This window comes from Tenebrio molitor, chromosome 1 (genome assembly GCF_963966145.1).
Source record: "Tenebrio molitor chromosome 1, icTenMoli1.1, whole genome shotgun sequence".
Taxonomy (NCBI): domain Eukaryota; kingdom Metazoa; phylum Arthropoda; class Insecta; order Coleoptera; family Tenebrionidae; genus Tenebrio; species Tenebrio molitor.
Window position 1 is genome coordinate 1922183 of NC_091046.1, and position 18923 is coordinate 1941105.

The following is an 18923-nucleotide window of genomic DNA, read 5'->3' on the forward strand; positions in this document are numbered from 1 at the left end:
AATTTGCATCGCTATCAGCTGTTGAAGTACTTTTTTTTGTTCTTCCTCCAACCGTTCGCTGCCGGTTTTTTCGTTTTCGTGTGTCATCACTTTATTTAGTCTATCTGGTCCTCTTCAGGAAACGCTCGAGCCCAGCCGAAAGATCAAGGCCACGCCACTCACTGATAACGCTGTATTCTCGGACCCATCACGCGTCAACATCTCTCACTATCCCTTATCAGCTCGATTCTGGTGTGTTTTCAGCCCCCGCGCCCCCCCGTCCGGAAAGCGCGTACAGCATAGGCCCTGGAGTTGGCACCTGCGTCCCTCGCCTGGTCCAGTTTCGGGCGTGGAGATTCACGGTCGCCGTGTCGTCGTCGTTTTTGTCGATCGTCGTTTGTTTACGAGAGTTATAAAGTGGCCGACAATCATGACACCGATGCATATATTTATGGTGTCAGCGAGATCGCAGTCGAAAGTTATGGGGGCACCTGTTGATACATTTTTTAAAAGCCGGACAAACCTGTGGAGCCCGTCCGCTGTCAAAGCTGTTATGGAATGGTTCATTCACTTTCTTCGGTGAAGGTGCGAGGGCATGGCGCAATCGGAGTTCGCCGCCAAAGTGGGTTAGTACCCGATTTTGGTTGTCGTAAGTGTTGTTGGTGCGAGATTTTGGGGTGGTACCGGTGCGCGAAGGAAGTCGGTTCGCGTCTCCCCTTGAGTTATTCCTTCCTGCGGCAACGCTGAAACCTGCTCGTCGCCGTTGGTGCCTCGCATGCAGGAATCCTGACGGTTGTGCAAAGGCTACCGGATGGGCATCGCATGAGTTATGCGGCCGCGAGTCGCTTTCCTGCGATTAGAAAATGTAAATCATGGACGAACCCCTTTCGCGCCGGGACACCTCGGTCGGAGTCATGTTGCAAGCGGAATTCCTGCGCGCGGTACTACCTCCGCAGAAATATTATCCTGCCACTATCTCGGATCTTAATGATATCCTCGACATACGTTCGCGTCGTTAGAGTAATAGCTCAATAATCGGAACTGGGAACTCCTAAACGGCGAGTGGTACCGTCGGTACTGCCTTGGTGGTTGTTGGTTTAGCACGCGTGCCTCTTGCCACACAGGTCGGCGCGACGGTCCGGGTCACGACCCTCTTGCGGAGGGCCGGCGAGGTCCCTCACCTCCCTTCGGTGGAGCGCCGGAGGCTCGCCTAAGAACATACTCTTCTGACAGCTATCACTCTCACGACCCGGCCGAGCGCACGACTTGGCCCGATAGGGACCCATCACACTCATTATGTTATGAAACCGGCGTGTTACCTCCGTTCGTGTTTGTTTTAACCAAAAGCAATAATTACCGAGCGTGCGCTCAAATCTACCATCAGCATTGAGCGATTGTTTTTTAATTGCAACGGGACCAGACGGGAAATTGAATGGCGATGCGACGATAGCGACGACAGTTGTTGGTCCCATGCGCTCTCAACGGGGTCCAGATCCGGCCGACTAACCGCCCCTTCTGTTGCAGCAGCAGCACGAGCAGTACATTGGCCCGGCGTACGATCCATCCCGCGATTTATCGCCGAACTTGCCATCGTGCGACTCGTCAATGGGGGACGCCGATCCTTCGGTATCCAGCGGCAGTTCTTGCAGCACCCCGTCCAACAACAACCACCAGTCCTGCGGATCGGACACATGCCGCCCGCCGCCCCTCAACCAGCCCCAGCCGCAGGGCGAGCTCTGCCGACCGCACTCCTCCTTCGAACACCACATACCCAAGCTGGAGCCGCTCAACACGCCCGGAACGCCGCCGACGCCGCCGCCGAGCTGCGCCGAAGACGGCAGCGGCGCCGTCTGCGCCGGCTGCGGCCTCAGGATCACCGACAGGTTCTATCTCCAGGCGGTGGACAGGAGGTGGCACGCCTCCTGCCTCCAGTGCTGTCAGTGCAGGAACACCCTCGACGGGGAGATCACGTGCTTCTCCAGGGACGGCAACATCTACTGCAAAAAGGACTACTACAGGTAAACCCAATCACATACATTCGGACTCGATTGGACTGAAATCGGGCGAACCAGGCGCTTGTGTGAATTTTTCGCTCTCATAAATCACTCAAATAAGTAGTTAACTGGAACAAGAGGAAATTGAATGGAGTCGGTCCATCCGAACTCGATTAGTCCCGGATCGGGCCGGCTAGCGGGCGACTCTCGCTATGCAAATGACCGTGGGAAGGCTGCGTACTGTTAGTGTTGATCTTCTGGTCCGAGTGTCAAATCTTGACTCTGTTGGACCGGATTTGGCTCCGGGCTCGGTTTTTTCAGCGATCCGGCGGCCTTGCCCCGATGGGTCAGTTTGTGGGTTTTCTGGTTCACCCAGTCGCCCGACACCGATTCACGTTAATAGAGTAAACACGGTGGTGGTGCCTTAAGGTCTCAATAAATCCAGACGGGATCGGCGTTACGCATGCTGAGGAATCCGCAGAAATGCCGACAAAACAAAAAGCCGTTTTCGCATCATCGAGATGTTTAAACAATCTCAGTACATACCGGCTGTTGCCGGTTGAATAACACTCAGTCTGGGCATCCGAAGAATACGCGTCGCTACTGTTTAATATGACTCCCTGATTAATTGCATAACGAGGCATATTAATGCCCGTGCGCCAGCCTCTTTCACTACCGTTCACTGCCGCGCTCTTCGGTATGCTAAACATCTGACGGAATGATTTACGTCGCAGGAGGCTGAGAAGAGGTTTCGCAACGACGCAGGACCGAAACTAAAACACGACCAGGACGAAATTTCAAAAAATCAGAGCTGTTAGAAAGCTCTTCAAGATTTCTCTTCAGATATCGCGCCACCTTGGAGTACTTGTCCAAACGTGGTCCATGCATATTCGATTGGATTCAAATCGGGTGACTGACGGTCAAAAGCATATTTGTTTTTGGTTTTTGGACGGTTTGCAGTTTTATCAGGTCGGGACGCAAACAATTGAGTCACAATTTCGTTCTATCGGGCGTTCACTTAAATTTTCGGTCAAAGCTGCCACCGAAGAGTCGATTGTGAACGCATCACGGATTGCGGATCACGAATCAGCTGTTTAAACCTTATGTTTTTACACGACTGGTGCGTTCACAATCGACTCTTCAACGCCAACTTTGACCGGATATTTGAAATGAACACCCGATACTTTTTAGAACGAATTGTGTTGTTCTGTTTGGTAACAGAATAGATGGCAACGGAAAATTTTGGTATTTTCATAATTATCAAAATTACTACAACGGGAAAGCAGCATTTTGCTGGAGTTTCGTAATTGTATGACACATATCCAGATTTGAAGAAAGCGGAACGAATACAATTTTTGTGCTAAGATGCTACAACGCAACGAAAATTAATATTTGAAGGTTGAGATATGAATTCCTAATTTCCAAATGGCGGTTTCTTTGGTTATATCTTTCCAAAAACACAAATTATCTTCTCGTAGTTTCTTCTTTTTTTTTTGTTAATTCTTTCATAATTTTTTTGGGCCACTCTTTTACATTTCTAGATTTATTGTCGTAACACAACAATTACAGTGACAAGGGCGGAAAGTGTATCATTTCCTCCTCTTGTTACAAATTACTGTGAATATTATTTTTCTTTTTTCTTTCTTTCTAACCTCCATCGGAAGAAGTCACGTATCTGAAAGTGTGTTTTTCGTTTTTGAGCGTGGCTCTGTTCCTGCAGTCGACTAGTTTTTTGTTCCTGTACGTAGGTTGCCCGCGGCGCACAGCGCGAGCCTCACGCCGCCACCCTGCGGCAGCCCGTCCGCCGTGTGCGGTTGCGCTCGCCTCCGTCTTATTACAATGGCCACGCAATTAAAGTGATACACGTATACGAAATCATTCATCATCAATTCGACGGTACAACCTGTGGTTAGCCGGCATATCCACCTAAAAAATAACTTGTGTGTAACCATTTATTATTGTAATTTCCTAGATCCCATGTCAATTAATTGTCCTTCCATACGCACGAAACTGTTTGTTATGCGGGGACATCTTCCGTTCGTCCGGCCGTTAATTGGGGCCCCCCGATGCAGGTCCGGCCCGAAAATCGTCGCTGGCGCGCCAGTCGCGGATTTGCGTAATCGGTGGCGTTTTTTGGCAAATCGGCGCAATTAGCGCAGCGCGCTCCGACGGCGGGAATATGAAAGTTCTATCATAAATTAGTTGGAATATGAATGCGTGCAACAAGTTTTTGTTATTGCTTTTATCCGCTGTTGACTGTTGGAAATGTTGCACCTGCGTATAAGGATATTAACATGATCTATATAACCACTCTGTATTTCGCTTTTTATTTGTGTTTCGCATACTTTGTGTTTCATTCCTCCACTTTTAATAATTACGTTTCACCGCGCGCTCGTAATGGCAGACCTATTGAAATTCCATCTCGGAAGCCAAATCCACAGATTAAGTTATTATTTACGGTGGTCGATGCCTCCGAGGCTTAATTGGACAAAACCTACGGGAAATGCGCACCGTGTGAAACCTCAGCTATGCAACATTTCAGCGGATAACTGGCCAGGAAAAAATAATGCGACGCGTATCTGGCGAAAAAAGTTGAACTGAACTAGTCGCCAGGTGAAAGCGCAGGACGAAAATGCAACAGAGACGACCAGGGTGAAATCGTGAAAGCTGAAACGATTTTTCCCCGACTCGACGTCTTTTTGCACAACTGCACTAATTGCCAGGACAAAAAATACATCACGTGAAAACTATGATGGATAGAGGAAAATTGTAAAGAACATTAAAATTTCATACAATAGTGTCGTGACAGCAGTGTTGGTTAGCCGTGAGAAACGTTCAAAAGCGCGTCGCGAAATGTTTCAGTTTCGCGTGACTTACAGATCTGTCTATTCTCAATTAAAAAAAATGTCTGAAAATTCTGAAAAAAATCATGTAGTGTCCAGATGTCTTAAGAAATGTGTGACGGCAATTAGAAGTAATTTCCATTTCTTCATAAATTTTGAAATGCTCTCGGACTTGTACCGAGTGAGTCAAGTTTTACCGCGCGAGCGAAATCACCCACTTCTAATCAATTTAAAATTCTGAAAAAATTCAGGAATGATTGTGTATCACTGCAGAATAATCTGTAAAAATTTCAAAATTTTTAATGAAACAGGTAAAGTTTTAGGAAAAATTTGGTATCATTAAAATCATGAAAACATCACAGGTTTTTGAAATAAAAGGAATTTGATATTAAAGTGCAAAATTTAGCTATCATTTATTATTAAATTGGACGGTCAGTTCCACAAAAGAAGTTGACGTAGGTTGTTTATGGTACCCTTTGGGGGCTTAAGAATTACTAGAAAAGTTGTCAACAGATGTTTCCCAACAATGAGATATTTATTTATGACACTGTAGCTGTAAATCTTGGTCATTTTTCGCTCTTACTGTTAAAATTGGAATAATTCAAAAACGAATAATTTTCTTTTGATGCGAATTTCATAAATGTGTTCTTTGAATTAATTGTGAATTATGAGCGTGTCCGAAAAAAAATGTTTTTTTGCTCAAAATCGATTTTTTAAATTTAATGGCTCCGAATGAAGTGATAACGGAAAATTGATTGCACACATGTGAAGTCTTATATCAAGGGAATGTAACCCTAAAGTTTCGTAATTTTTATTAATGTTTTAATAGGGTTAATCGTGCGGGCGGTAAAACTTGACTCACCCGGTAGGTACTGTTTACCGCAGTTTTATTTTGTTCTTTAAGGTATGTATTGTACATTGAGATTTATTATAACTCTTGATCCAATCTAGAAGGCACAGCATTAAAAAGGTTTAAAAGAGGACAATAAGAAAAAGTGATAGGTCACAGGCTACGGAGCATTACGAGGTTTAGCAAGAAATTAAATAAAACAAGTACTTAATTAAAAATTACATTAAAATTTTCTTTATAGTCTCTAGGTATAGGTCTTGGATTTTCTCATGGGCTATGAGTCATGTCTGTGCAAATGACGAATATCGCTCTCAAGTAGGCGCTACAAACCGACCGGAAAACAGCGTAGTTAGTGTCGTCTCTCTCTCTACAGATTTTTCACTCGTTTATCGCCTTCACACAGATATTTCCAAGGTCACAGCCCACGAGAGAATCCAACACCTCTAGTATGTGATGGTTTTAGATTTTTTACGCAACATTTGCTTAGATTTTTTTTGGATCAATTGTCACAGCCGGCGCAAATCGCCGAATTTACAAATCACGCAAAATAGGACATTTCGGGGCGCACTTTTACCGTCACTCACATCGAAACTACAAAAGATAAAATCCAGTGATAATGACTTATCAGTAGTAAATTTTGTGCTCTACAAAATATGTTTTGCTCTATCTGTCTTAGTTTATGAATTAAATTCTAAAAATGTAATTTTCAAGTCTTTAACAATTTTTTTTACAATTTAATGTCCAGAGTATTCATCCGGTGCAAACGTATAACAGGTTTTGATGAACCGATTTGTGCAAATCATATATTTTCTTTACTCTTGGAGTTAATGCAAATGGTTAGACGGGCGCCAACTCAGATTGCTTAGACTACAATTTTTTAAAAATTTTGAAAAATACAAAACTAGCACCATTTACAACTGATTCACAACCCGATTGGCCGGACATGATTTAATTGCGACAACAGGACAAGAATTTTCTTGCTCAAAAAGGAAATGATCGTCGATCAGAAAAATGTGAAAAATGTCCCGGTCCTTATCCTCATTTCCTTTTTCTGACCTCAACACGCTTTTCTCGTCTTGATAATTTTTCTTCCACCTCGTCGAGTAATTAGCAATTCGTAGATTAGCGCACGTACACCGAATTCCGCACGAAACACGAAGTTTGAGTCACTTCCTGTGAATCTATCGGTCCGATCTCGCGCACCATTTTCGAAAGTGTAATTTTTTGTGAGGAAACAGGGACGTACTTATCGCGGTGTCATGTTTCCATTTAAAACGGCCCATAAAATACGGCCGCTATCTGTCCGATAGCAGCACAGGGCGAACTCGCAGGCCCTGGATAATTATTGCGACACCATTACTCCACATGGCGATTATAATTTTTTCCGCAACATCGATAGATATCGTTGAAAAGTGTCCTTGCCCATAATTTATGACGGTTCTTGTTACACCAGGCGGACCCAATATGCCCGCACGGCCGCTAATTATACGCGTGTGTAGCTCAAAATTAATTTAAATATCAAATGAAGTCGTTCTCGTCCCGACCTAACCTAATCGATTTCGAATTGGCGCGATTGGACTCAGCCCCGGGTGGCGCGCCGGCACCGAAAACTCCTCCGCGCCTCCAGCGCTTTTCCGTGGGTGTCAGCACCGGGGCGCCCGCTGCTCGCATCCAGCTGTCAACATACCTCACACAGCCTTGTATCTGGGATCTATTGTGTGCTGACATGAAAATTCGAACGGCGGCAATTTATCCGACGATAAGTCTCTCTGCCGGAGGTAAATGGCCAAGTCGTGACCATTAGTCCCCATCGGTCCAAGTCCGAAGTTGGGTAATGCCGTCGTCGAGTCGGCGGATAACCGCCGCCATCACCACCGCCTCCGCGCCGCTAATTGATATACTTACGTAATTTAAGAGCCGTAATCTCCATTCATTGAGCGTGACCGGCGTGAGTTGCGACAAGCGATTTTCGAAACCTGGGCAAATCGCACGCCGGGATGACCCCGCGAGAAATTTGACCAGCACCAAAGCACCCAAAAAACTGGGTGATTTTGGCACCGAAAAATCCTCCAAATCATCCAAAACTAGCGCGCGGACCCCACAGTCCTCCCCCTCACTCGTGCGAGCTACACATTTTTTGAGCGCGCAGTGTTTACGTCTTCTTTACGACCATATTAAAAGTTAATGTTTTAATTGCACCTGTGGCTCTTGACAATCTGATGCCCATTAAAATTATAAAGCAGTAAAGTCGATTAGCAGGACGTCAGCCGCCCCTGTCCCGCAGGAATTCGCCAAAATATCTCTCGTCCTGTTATCGTCTCGGCAATTATCTCGGGTTCAAGTCTCGTGACCCGCCCGTTTCAAAGTTGATCCAGTTATTATTTGTTTACAATTTCTTTGGAAATTACGCAAAAACAACATCGACAAAAAATTGGGAAAAATGTAGAGACGCGCGGCTATAAATAGAAGGAATAGCGAAGATGACTCAGCTCGATAATTTATTTATAAATTTCTCGTCTATTGTGCGGTGGCCGTTGTCCGGAGAGTTTTTCTGGGCGGTGTTAATGGAAGAGGATGAATTGAAATACAGTAGCGACATCTGGCACTCGCGTTGTCCGTAATTGCCATTAAGGTTGTTTAGGATTTCAATTAACATTGTACGATTTTGAGAAAAATCCGGAGAAGAGATGCGTTGTGATGGGATTTCACGGCTGACACACAAACGCGTTTTTCAGGGGAAGAGCGGCTGACCCCGGGCGAACCCTGCGGCATTCCGCGTATTGTCAAGACGAAACCGCGATACGCGAAATACCAAGCACTGGGTGGGAAAAGGTGAAACGGGGAAAGATGCAGTGTAAAACGAAAATTTTCAAAAAAATTAGAATCTATATTTGTTTGTATATTTTGTATGCAAATCTACAGTTTTACTCCGATCTTGATGAAATTTTGTACACTTGATCTTCAAAACAAGAAGAAAATCACTGTCTACTTTAATTTTACAAAAACCAACCCCTACTACCATTTTCAACCCTGTTAAGAAAAAAAGACAGTTTTTTCACGCGAAATTGGAGTATTTCGCGGTGCGCTTTTGAGCCTCTCTCAAGCCTAGCCTCCCCCAGGTTTTGTTCTAGGTGTTGCACCCCCACTCCTAGCTGTTCTGCGCCATCGCCTCCAAAATCGCGATCTGTAAAGTCGTGTCCTTCGCCGGTGGCCCGTTCGCGGAACCTCCGCAAGGGCGTCTCCTCGTCCCCTGGCAATTTCTTAATAGCGAGGTCATCGATTACTTAGCATTGCAAGTCCGGATGGGAGTCCGGTCGGCTCTCGGACGTAAGCTCATTACAGCGAGAAGGCACCGGAGCACCGGTAATGCATATTACATGTACGATTAAAACATTAAAGATCGAATTTAATGGTCGCCAGATTAAGATTTCCCATGGCAGTTGCGTTGCGTGCTCGCCTCTTTCTGTCCCACCAACTTGGCAATTAGAGTGGAGGTCCATTGTCTTGGCGCACATGTGGCCGAAGAAGAATCGGACCGGTGGACAGTTACTTTTTGATCGTATGAAAGAGTGACCAGCGCGTACCGTTACGCCGAAGAACCTCTTGCCCCTCACAATGAGAACCACGGGAGTACGGTGAAGGTTATTTTGATCGATTCATAACATTTCACTTAGATGGCTTAATGCGATTTGACGGCACATCAAGCCGGAGGAATTTTGTCTTGTGTTGCGACACGGAGACGATGATGGTAGATGGCCGGGAAAAAAACTATTTGCATATGTGTGAGCTGTCAAGAGACGAGAACGCTTTTAGAACGGCTTATCTTGCTTAAGAGACACTTAAACCGGAAGCGCCTACATGGAGTTTGATGGAGAGGCTCTCAACGGCGAAGGAATGCTGAATCAGAACCCAGGTTGGCGGCGAAATTTTCACGTTTTCACATTTTTTTGCCAACGTTGACGGTTCGAAAGGTGGAAATTTGGCAACGACATCACAAACGAACAAACAAGAGGATAATGAGGATGGTCAATGAACAACGAACAAACATACTCCGCCGGCGTGGATGGCGTGCATTAAGTGGGCGTATAGCAAAAATAAATTATACACTTAATGGAAAATGGTGCTTTCAAAGGAATTATCATTGCTTGATAAAAATATGCGCAATGACGAATAAAACCGACCTCGATGCCGCGTTCCCGTTTTTTTTTTGTCCTGCTAGATTGTTTAGAAATAAATAAAAATGAAGAAGTGAAGAATAGTTGTCCTTTTCAAAAAATAATTTTGCAACATTTAATTTCAGTTCATTTATCACAAGGCCAAAAACTCTGAGCACAATTTGTGGTCCGAGGCGTTAGCCGAGGCTCCAAATTTTTGTTACAATATTACCATACAGGGAATTTATTTTTCTTCCATAAACAAGTTTCATACAAAGCAGAATTGACACACAGCAATCTTGGTTTTTAATATTTAAAAATATGTACATATCAACTTTTGGAATAACATTTGACTATTTCACACCTAGACATTGTCAATTATATTTTTTTTTATTGTGTATGGAAAATGGTGCTTTCAAAGGAATTATCAGTGCTTGAGAAAAATACGCGCAATGACGAATAAAACCGGCCTCGATGCCGCGTCCCCGTTTTTTTTTTTCTTTGTAATAATAATAATAATTGTCTTGCTAGATTGTTTAGAAATAAATAAAAATGAAGAAGTGAAGAATAGTTGTCCCTTCGAAATACTAATTTTGCAAGATTTAATTTCATTTCATTTAAAAATCGTTATCTTACCTTTTTTATTATTTTTTAAATTTACTCATGTGTTGTTTTTTCGTTCTTCATTTTCGCGCCCAGTCGTCCCGCAACTCTTCAAGCAGACTCAAATCCGCCACTTTGCTGGCCAGTTCTCCGGTTTGTCTACTATTTCTTCAATTGTTGCCAGATAGCCGTTTACAAAGACATTGTCGACCATAATGGGACAACAATATAGAAATGTGGCACACATCTAATTTAGATCCTTTCCAGTAAACTTATAAAACAGACCTTCACCTTTCCATATCTTACATCTCTTGATTTCTTTGCTTGAACAGAAATCAAACTCCAAACAAGTACTGCGCGTATTGATTTGAACATTACAACGTGTCCCACAAAGTTTCAATTGGGTTCAGGTCCGGCAACCGTGCTGGCGGGGTTATTACAAATTTGCAAGATAACACGACAAAAACTGGGTGTTAACGATTTGTACCCATATTCTCTCACGGACTAATAAATTCAAAGAAGATTCAGTCGTTTCTCCATACATAAGATCCCTTGATTTCTCTTGGTGAATAAAAATTTGAGTGATAAATCGCGTTTCACACAGTGTTGAATAGTGTCAACAGGATGGTGTAACAATTGTAGTATTAATAATAGTTTGACAGTTTTAGATTTTGAACATCACGTGACAAATTATTATCGATTTTTTTTATTTCTTACATTTTCATTGACATTTTTTTTGACTAACGCTGTGAAAATCTCTCACTTATTGTTTTCTTTTTACCGAAATTAAACTACATATTGTAGATATCGTTTCAACAAGATGGTGCACTCTCACATTGCACAATTGCAACAAATTTACATTACACATCAATCGTTGTGTCTCATTTGGAAATGTTTCTTTCTGAACCAAGTTTGAAGGAAGAGAAATACCATATTGCATCCTTTCAACAGGATGGAGCAATCTCACATAATGTCGACGCGAAGTCAAATCCAAGTTAGGTATTTTCTAGCGGATGAATGCGTACATAATGAAGATTATCATAATCATAATAGGGAAAATACAACCTATCGGGTTGGCAGCTCTGTATGTCAAAAAGTTTGACAGTTGTTATTTCATAAAAACCTGCAAATATTTCCTCAGCCGAAAAGTCTAATACAAATGTCGTACGGTAGGTATTTTATAGCGCTTCAATTAATTAGGCACTCGCTTTCGCCTCGTGACTGAAACCTAGTTTTGACACTTTTGACACAGTAGGGATACTGAGTATTTCTATTTCTATTTTATATTTAGACTGCGAAGGTGGTGTAATTAATTTTAACTTTTTTCAAATTGGATTAATTACAACGTAATTGTGCAGCAGTGATAGAGTCAGTTGGAGTTATAATCGAGTAAAAACTCGTTTTTACACTAGAAATAAATGACAAAATGATGGTAATAAAAATTGTAAAGTGTGTAATTATCACCTAAATTACAATGTTTACGATTCAATCCGAGTTGGATTTTTTTTTGGTACCACAACGAAGATATTTTTTCCTTGTTCTTTTTCTGCATTCTTCTTCATTTCTCTGCGCATCGCGATTTCGCCAACACCGCCGACTTTCATCTACCGTGTGCGAATTTTCTGCCCTTCACCGGCGAAACCGCCGCCGATTTTTTGCCAGTGCCGGCGAAACCGCCGCGTCCTCTCCCGCCCCAATTAGCTTGCACGCCTTGCAGCCGTCCACCGAGTCGGTCATGCGAGTGTATTACGAAAAAAACGCTGAAAAAAGCGAACATGGCGTGTATTTTTACATCGTCGTTATGAATATGAATAACACCATCATGGACGAGAAATGAAGAACCGTTGGCGCGATCACGTAGCGTGCCCGGAGCTGGCGACCTGAAACTCGCGTGTTGTTGTCCGTCAGTCTGAGGCTCACCTGCTTTGCTGAACACACAAGACACTCTTCGCCGAGGCAAATTACGGCTGCCAATTAACAGCGCTGATTTGACGCACACACGACACACCAAGGACGCGCCGCTTTTGCGGGACGCAGGGCGACGTTTCGGGGCCCATTCTGTCCTCGAAAGCGACCTTGGAGGGTTTCGAGGGGGGACTGGACGTCTGAGATGCATCGAGTGCAGGGACCGGCCGTGTTGGTGCGGAAAAGTACCCGCGGTACTGACCACCAAAAGCGACAGAGCGATTGGTACGCTTTTGTCTGCACCAGATCATTCTGGCTTTAGTGGTACGGGACGTTTTGGAGCCCATTCTCTCTTAGATAGCTACCTTGGAAGGTTCTCCAGGGGAACTGGAACCCCCAGTACCCACGGTACTGACCACCAAAAGCAAGAGGCGAATCGCAGACCGATCGGTACGCTTGTGGCGTCAAAGCAAGTCTGTACCAGGAATGATATCATGTCGCGGTGGTTTTAGTGGTACGGGTGGTACCTGTTGTGGTCACGTGCCAGATTTTTGCCAAGTCGATCCCTCGCATCACCGAGCCCGGCCAACTTGACACCGCCAATCCGGGGTTAAATAACCGTAACAAATGAAGCAACAGTATCAGTGGCGGCGCGAACGGCACCAACCGGAACTAACTGTGTGATGTGTGAGCGACACCGCATTATTTCCGCCGGCTTTATTTCTCCCACATCACACTTATTATTAACCTGATTTATTTGACGTATCACCGTGTACACACACACATACGCACAAACAACCATCCATCATCTTTTTCCCGTTGTTTTTTTATTCATGCGTCCAGACACACCCGGCAACCCGGACGACCCCACCAATAATAATGATAATAACACGAAGAAGTTTCGGAGCTATTGGGGTTTTGGCAGACCGAATGTTTACGTGTTTTGACACGTTTTTGCATCTAGACAGCAAGTGACATCGTATAAATCGCGCTTGTTTATCGAGATTTCATGTCACTCCACAAGTTTTCAATTGGATTAGATCTGGCAACTCGGCTGGCCAGTGGAGCAATTTATCAACTGTTCCTCAAGGTTTTGCAAAACAACCACCTTAAGTGCAAGAACAATAATTTCCGATGGAATTAAATCTATTTGTCACTTATTAAAGAGACTATTTTTCCCAAAACTTTCTTACTCGTGGTAATTCATCATCACATTTTGAAATATCGCTTTCACCGCGACCCAACAATAGTTATTTGTATCACAAGGCCAAAAACTGCGATTTTATAAGTGTGTGCACGATTTGTGGTCCGAGGCGTTAGCCGAGGTTCCAAATTTTTGTTAAAATATTACATATAGGGAATTTATTTTCCTTCCATAAACAAGTTTCATGCAAAGCAGAATTGACACACAATCTTGGTTTTTTTATATTAAAAATGTCAACTTTTGGAATAACATTTGACTATTTCACACGTAGACATTGACAATTATTATTTTTTTAATTGTGACTTGAAAATTCTTTGGAGAACATTTTGTTTTTTCACTTTACATCAGTGCGTCGAAAATGTTCAATAGGTGTTAGGTCTGGCCACATCGCCTACCTGTACATGAGTGTGTCAACTATTCATCAAGTTTTTACAAAGCCAAAAGACAATTTCCAAGGATTTCCAACGAAACCAATCTCAAAACATGTTAAAAGTCCTGCTCGCTGCGCCGTGCGCGTAAACTTCCCACTTGCAAAAAATGCAGTAGCATTCGCGTGTTGCATAAATAACTTGTGTCTGGATCGGTTTGACGTAGTGGAAGCCGTTGGATGTTAGACTTGACGCAACACTTTGACGTCTTGTGAGACGTGCCCCCGTCTTGCCGTTACATCAGCAGCGGTATCTATCCCCGTCGGTCGCGTAGTGGTAATAATAATAATAATTGGTGATTATGAGAAATGTGTAGATTCGTGTTAAGTTTCGTCATAAATAATTCAAGATTCTGAACAAGATTGTAAGATGAAACCGAGTGGAAACAACTCGGGAGTCGGCAGGGGGCCCGGCAAATACGAAACTTTTATTGCGGCCAAGCAACATGTCCAGAATGCGTGTAATATTCGTTTATTAGCAAGTGTATTTTTAAATATGGCAACTTTACGAAAGCCGTAAATTATTCAACAAAGTAAATGGGCTGACAGCACCGCCCGGCCGCTGCCCCCTTTACCTTGCTCATTGAAAAGCGAAAGCTGCATTTCTATAGCCGACGAAAGCTGAGACACTTTAAACCGAGTTTAACGCGATACACTCTTTAAACCGAGTTTAACTGAATTCACACTTTAAACCGAGTTTAACTTTAATCGACGGATTAAGGGTTTAATCCTTCCTTTTGCATTATGGGCTACTAGCCAATCCGGATGAGTTCTGTCGACATTGTTGCGTAAATGAGATGAGTCGAGTTAAGTAATCTTATCTCCGAATCGCCTTTCCAGATCCGGATTACCACTAATCCAAGCACATTAGTGTAAACTAATATTTCTGTTTGTGTTTTATTTAATTTTTAATGTAATATATGCGAGATCAGTGGACTCATTTGCGTGCTTGCGTTAAACTACTGTTAACTAAAAATAGAACAGAGCAAATCGCGAGACCGCTAAAAAAATTATTACTATAATAAGTGAGTCGTATCTGGATTCGCATCTAGTTAATTCGAGTTTATCATTCATCTTAAATTAGAATTGCAGCGGAATTTGTCTTTGGTTAAACCAGTTTAGTTTAACTTGATAGGTAAGTGATAATGTATTGGCGTTCGGCTGGATTAAAACCAAACAAAAAAAAAGGAAAATAATGCAGCAAAAAGCAATGAAATCAATTTTGAAACTTAATTGTAGTTCAGTTAAACTAGATTAAATGTTGAAGTTAATGATGATTGCAGTGTGTGTTTTTAAATTATTTTAAACAAGAAATGTGTGTTTTGTCTCTCTTAATTATCATTTTACAACAGAAAGTATTATTAAATTTTAATTATATAAACTTGGCTTAACGTAACGTGTGTGAAAGAACTATACATATGCATGTTTAAACAGGTTTTAAATGTATATTTATAAAATTCATCACTTTATGACCCTCGGGTTAATTGAATTGTAAAGCTAATCTTACAATTAAATTTTAATTGGTAATTGACAATCAATAAAAGATGCAAAATATGAGTATTTAAAACAGAGTTAGACTTAATTCTCGTTTAACAAACTGTAATAATGTTGTTTTCCATTCCTAGTTGTTATTTTTTAAATGAAATGGGAAAAGAAACAAGACGGTGTTGTTGTTTTTTGGACTAGGCACTTAAATTTTGACATGTTGCGATCATAATAGTAGATTATATTATAAAGAGTAGAAGAGAGTCTTTTTGTGACCGAGACGCAGTCGAGGCCGCAACTGGGCGAAGCACAAAAAGACTCAGATACAAAACTTTCCGCTCAAAATTGGTGGACATTAGTGCAGAGCTCGGCGGATTAAGTGATATAAATCACACCCAACAACAAATTCCCGTTTTATTAGCAATAAATGACAAATCATTTATAAATCATAAATTTGAACGTCGAAATTAATCGTAAAACGTGTCGATTGACTCAATTACGCCACCAACAAACATGTCACTCGTCTAAATGATGTTGAATGGAGTAATTGTCAACGAGACCTAGAAAGCCGCCGCGGCCATTTTTCAATTTTACTCTCTCTCTGGACGAGATAATCCGAAAAAAACATGTTATTCTAATTTTAATTCGCTTAATAATTCAAAACGACCCATTCAAACATTCTAACCTCATTAATTACAAGAAACAGGAAATGGTGTTTGTTGGTTGTACTTTCATCGCGTCGACCGCGCATTGTCAAGACAAAACCCAAATCCCAAATGTATTTTTTAACGCGACAAATCGCCCCATTAATCCTGTCACACTGTCCTGCCGCCCAATTAAATCTAAACCAACAAAGTACTAATTGAGCGATCACAACTAACTGGTGACCACTTCCTCGCTCCCACCGAAAAAAAAAAAAACAAACAAACAATCCGTCATTAATTTCATTACATTTTTCCACAAAAACGCCACAATTTGTCATGATAGCCGCAAAAAACCGGACGTAATGCCAACTTAACAACGATCTAGTTAACACCGTCGAACAAATGCGATGTCTTAATTAAGTGCACCGCAATGGCCAAATTGTGAACATTAAAAATGGATTAGGGCGTCATGTGACTAGCGTGTGAACGGTGACAAAAAACGTGTAGGGGGCGGGGACGGGTGATTGCTTTTTAAAATGACGCCGGGGGAGATTAATTAGGCGTCATTAGCTGTGTCGATGTGTGTACATTGCGAGAGTCGGAAGTTAAGAATAAGTATGAATAAGTACGGTGGTGAGCGGAGGTTATGACGGAGGTGGAGATTCGAGGGAGGCTACAATATTTATTTAAACAAGTGGAATTAAGAAATGCAATTGTGAGGGAGACAGACAAAAGGACATTTTTGGAAATTGTTGTAGCTTTGTAAATTATTATTTTTCAAGATTTTTTGCTTCGGTTGAATCTAAACACCGTTCACGTTGTTTTGGCATAATGGGAGGCCACGATTAATTTTTTTAACGTTGGACACACTGCTTGATTTCCGTCACTAAAGTCCTGACATGCGAACGTATCAAAAGGAACATAATATGTTGATGAATTTCCCGTGATGTCTGAGTATTCTTCCATTGCAAACTAGTAAAACTGACAACAATGCACTAGACATTGACGCTATTTATAACCTCAAACTTAGAAAAACATAACCCAATTCAACAGACAGTTTTACTACCAAATTAAATGCAAAATTTCCATGGCCTCGCATTATGCATTTTAAGAGTAAAAAATATGTGACGCGCCACGAAATACCCCACTTACACGTGATTTGCAGTTTCGACAAATTTAATGTTTTCAGTGTCTAGATACTCTACAGAAATGTTTAGTGCCGATTAGATGTAATTTCTATTTAATTTTGATTTTTAATATTAAAATACAAAACAAATCTATTTCCGTTTTTAACGAAATTATGATATTTATTCTATTTACTGTCAAATTATATTTCTTTTAAATTGTACTGCTAGATTATTTTGCCCTGTGTTCGATGGTACACTGTTTTATTTGTTAATTGTTTTTGTTTGTAAACAATATACCGAGTGGAACAAAAGTATCAAATAATCGCTGTAACTTTTTAATTTGAAAAATTATGAAAAAATGTTTAATATAAAAATTGTTTGGTTTATTATCATGCATGACGTTCAACAAAAATTGTCAACATTCTTGATATTGCATTTTATTACTTAGTAAGTTAATTTTAACACCTTTGTTTTTTTTTTTAAATTTTATTCTTTTTCCCCATAATGGCAAAACTATATTTATGAATACAGAAAGATACGCTTGTTTGAAAATTACACAAAAATGTATGGGTGCTATTTAAAAAACCAAAGTTGGTTGCCATAGCAGCGAAACAAAAGAAGATAGGAACAAATTAGAAAGACCAGATGATGCAACTTTTATATTAATCATTTTTTCATAAATTATCAAATTAAAAAGTTACAGCCAATATTTGATACTTTTGTTCCACCCTGTATAATGCAAAATCATGAAATTGTATCCACATATTTATTGAGTTTTAGAGGTGCAAAAATAAAAAATTATAAATTTTATTATTGAATAATTAACAAACAAGAAACAAAATTGTTGTTTCATTATTAAAGATTTTTATTAACAATTTGTTGCAAACAATACTTAATTAAATATTTATAACATAATATTCTTTAGATTTTTCAGATTGCAAAAAATGCATTTATTATCGAAATTTAAATAATTCATTTAAATTTATAAAATTTATAACAGGATGAAAAACAAAGATTTGGTTTTAGATAATTTTTTTGTGTTCTTTCTTTTCTTGGATAAAAAAAAGTCAAACTAACTTAACTAAACTAAACTGAAAAAAACATGTAAATAATTTCTGTCTTTTTACTGATGTCGAAATGCTAAATGAATACATATTCCTAGAAAAGTTATTTTCTTTATTTGTTATTTACTTCTTTGTAAGTTTGTAACAGTTTAAAATACGAAAACATGTATGAAACTAAAAATGATCATCTGCTTTTTTCTAAAATAATTTGGATTAAAATTAATTTTAAATTGTATTGCTTCTGAAAAAATATATGAATTGTATTTTTTATTAATTATTTCTACGTAATGCATCCAATTAAGAAATATGTATTTCTACTTTATATTAGATATATACAGAGTGATCAACAAAGAAAAAAAAACAAAATTGCTACCTCATCATTTATTTCAACTAAACGTCTGTCTTAGCTTGATCGAACACATATGGATACTTATTATACACAGTCGTTTTATTGGTTGCCTACCTCTCGAAAAATCTACTATTAATTAATTAATTAATTAATTAATTATTCATAATTATTAATCAAGGTTAAGATCAACAGTGTTGCTTTAAAATTGACGTTTCTTTGACATTTCATCGAAAAATTTGTATTCCAACATCCAAAATTCATGAGGTATGATTTTTTATAAAGTAGCCATCACAAA

The 18923-nt window shown here is 40.7% G+C and overlaps 1 protein-coding gene across 2 annotated transcripts in view; it reads left to right on the plus strand.

Annotated features, from left to right (window-relative positions):
• LOC138130346 (LIM/homeobox protein Lhx2-like) overlaps positions 1-18923 on the plus strand; it is a 75430-nt gene that overhangs the window by 16503 nt on the left and 40004 nt on the right. The window contains exon 2 of one of the 2 annotated variants that reach the window (XM_069046796.1): positions 1504-1997. In XM_069046796.1, the coding sequence (XP_068902897.1) occupies positions 1504-1997 (494 nt within the window). The remainder of the gene's footprint in view (positions 1-1503; positions 1998-18923) is intronic. The other variant, XM_069046804.1, reaches the window with a different exon arrangement.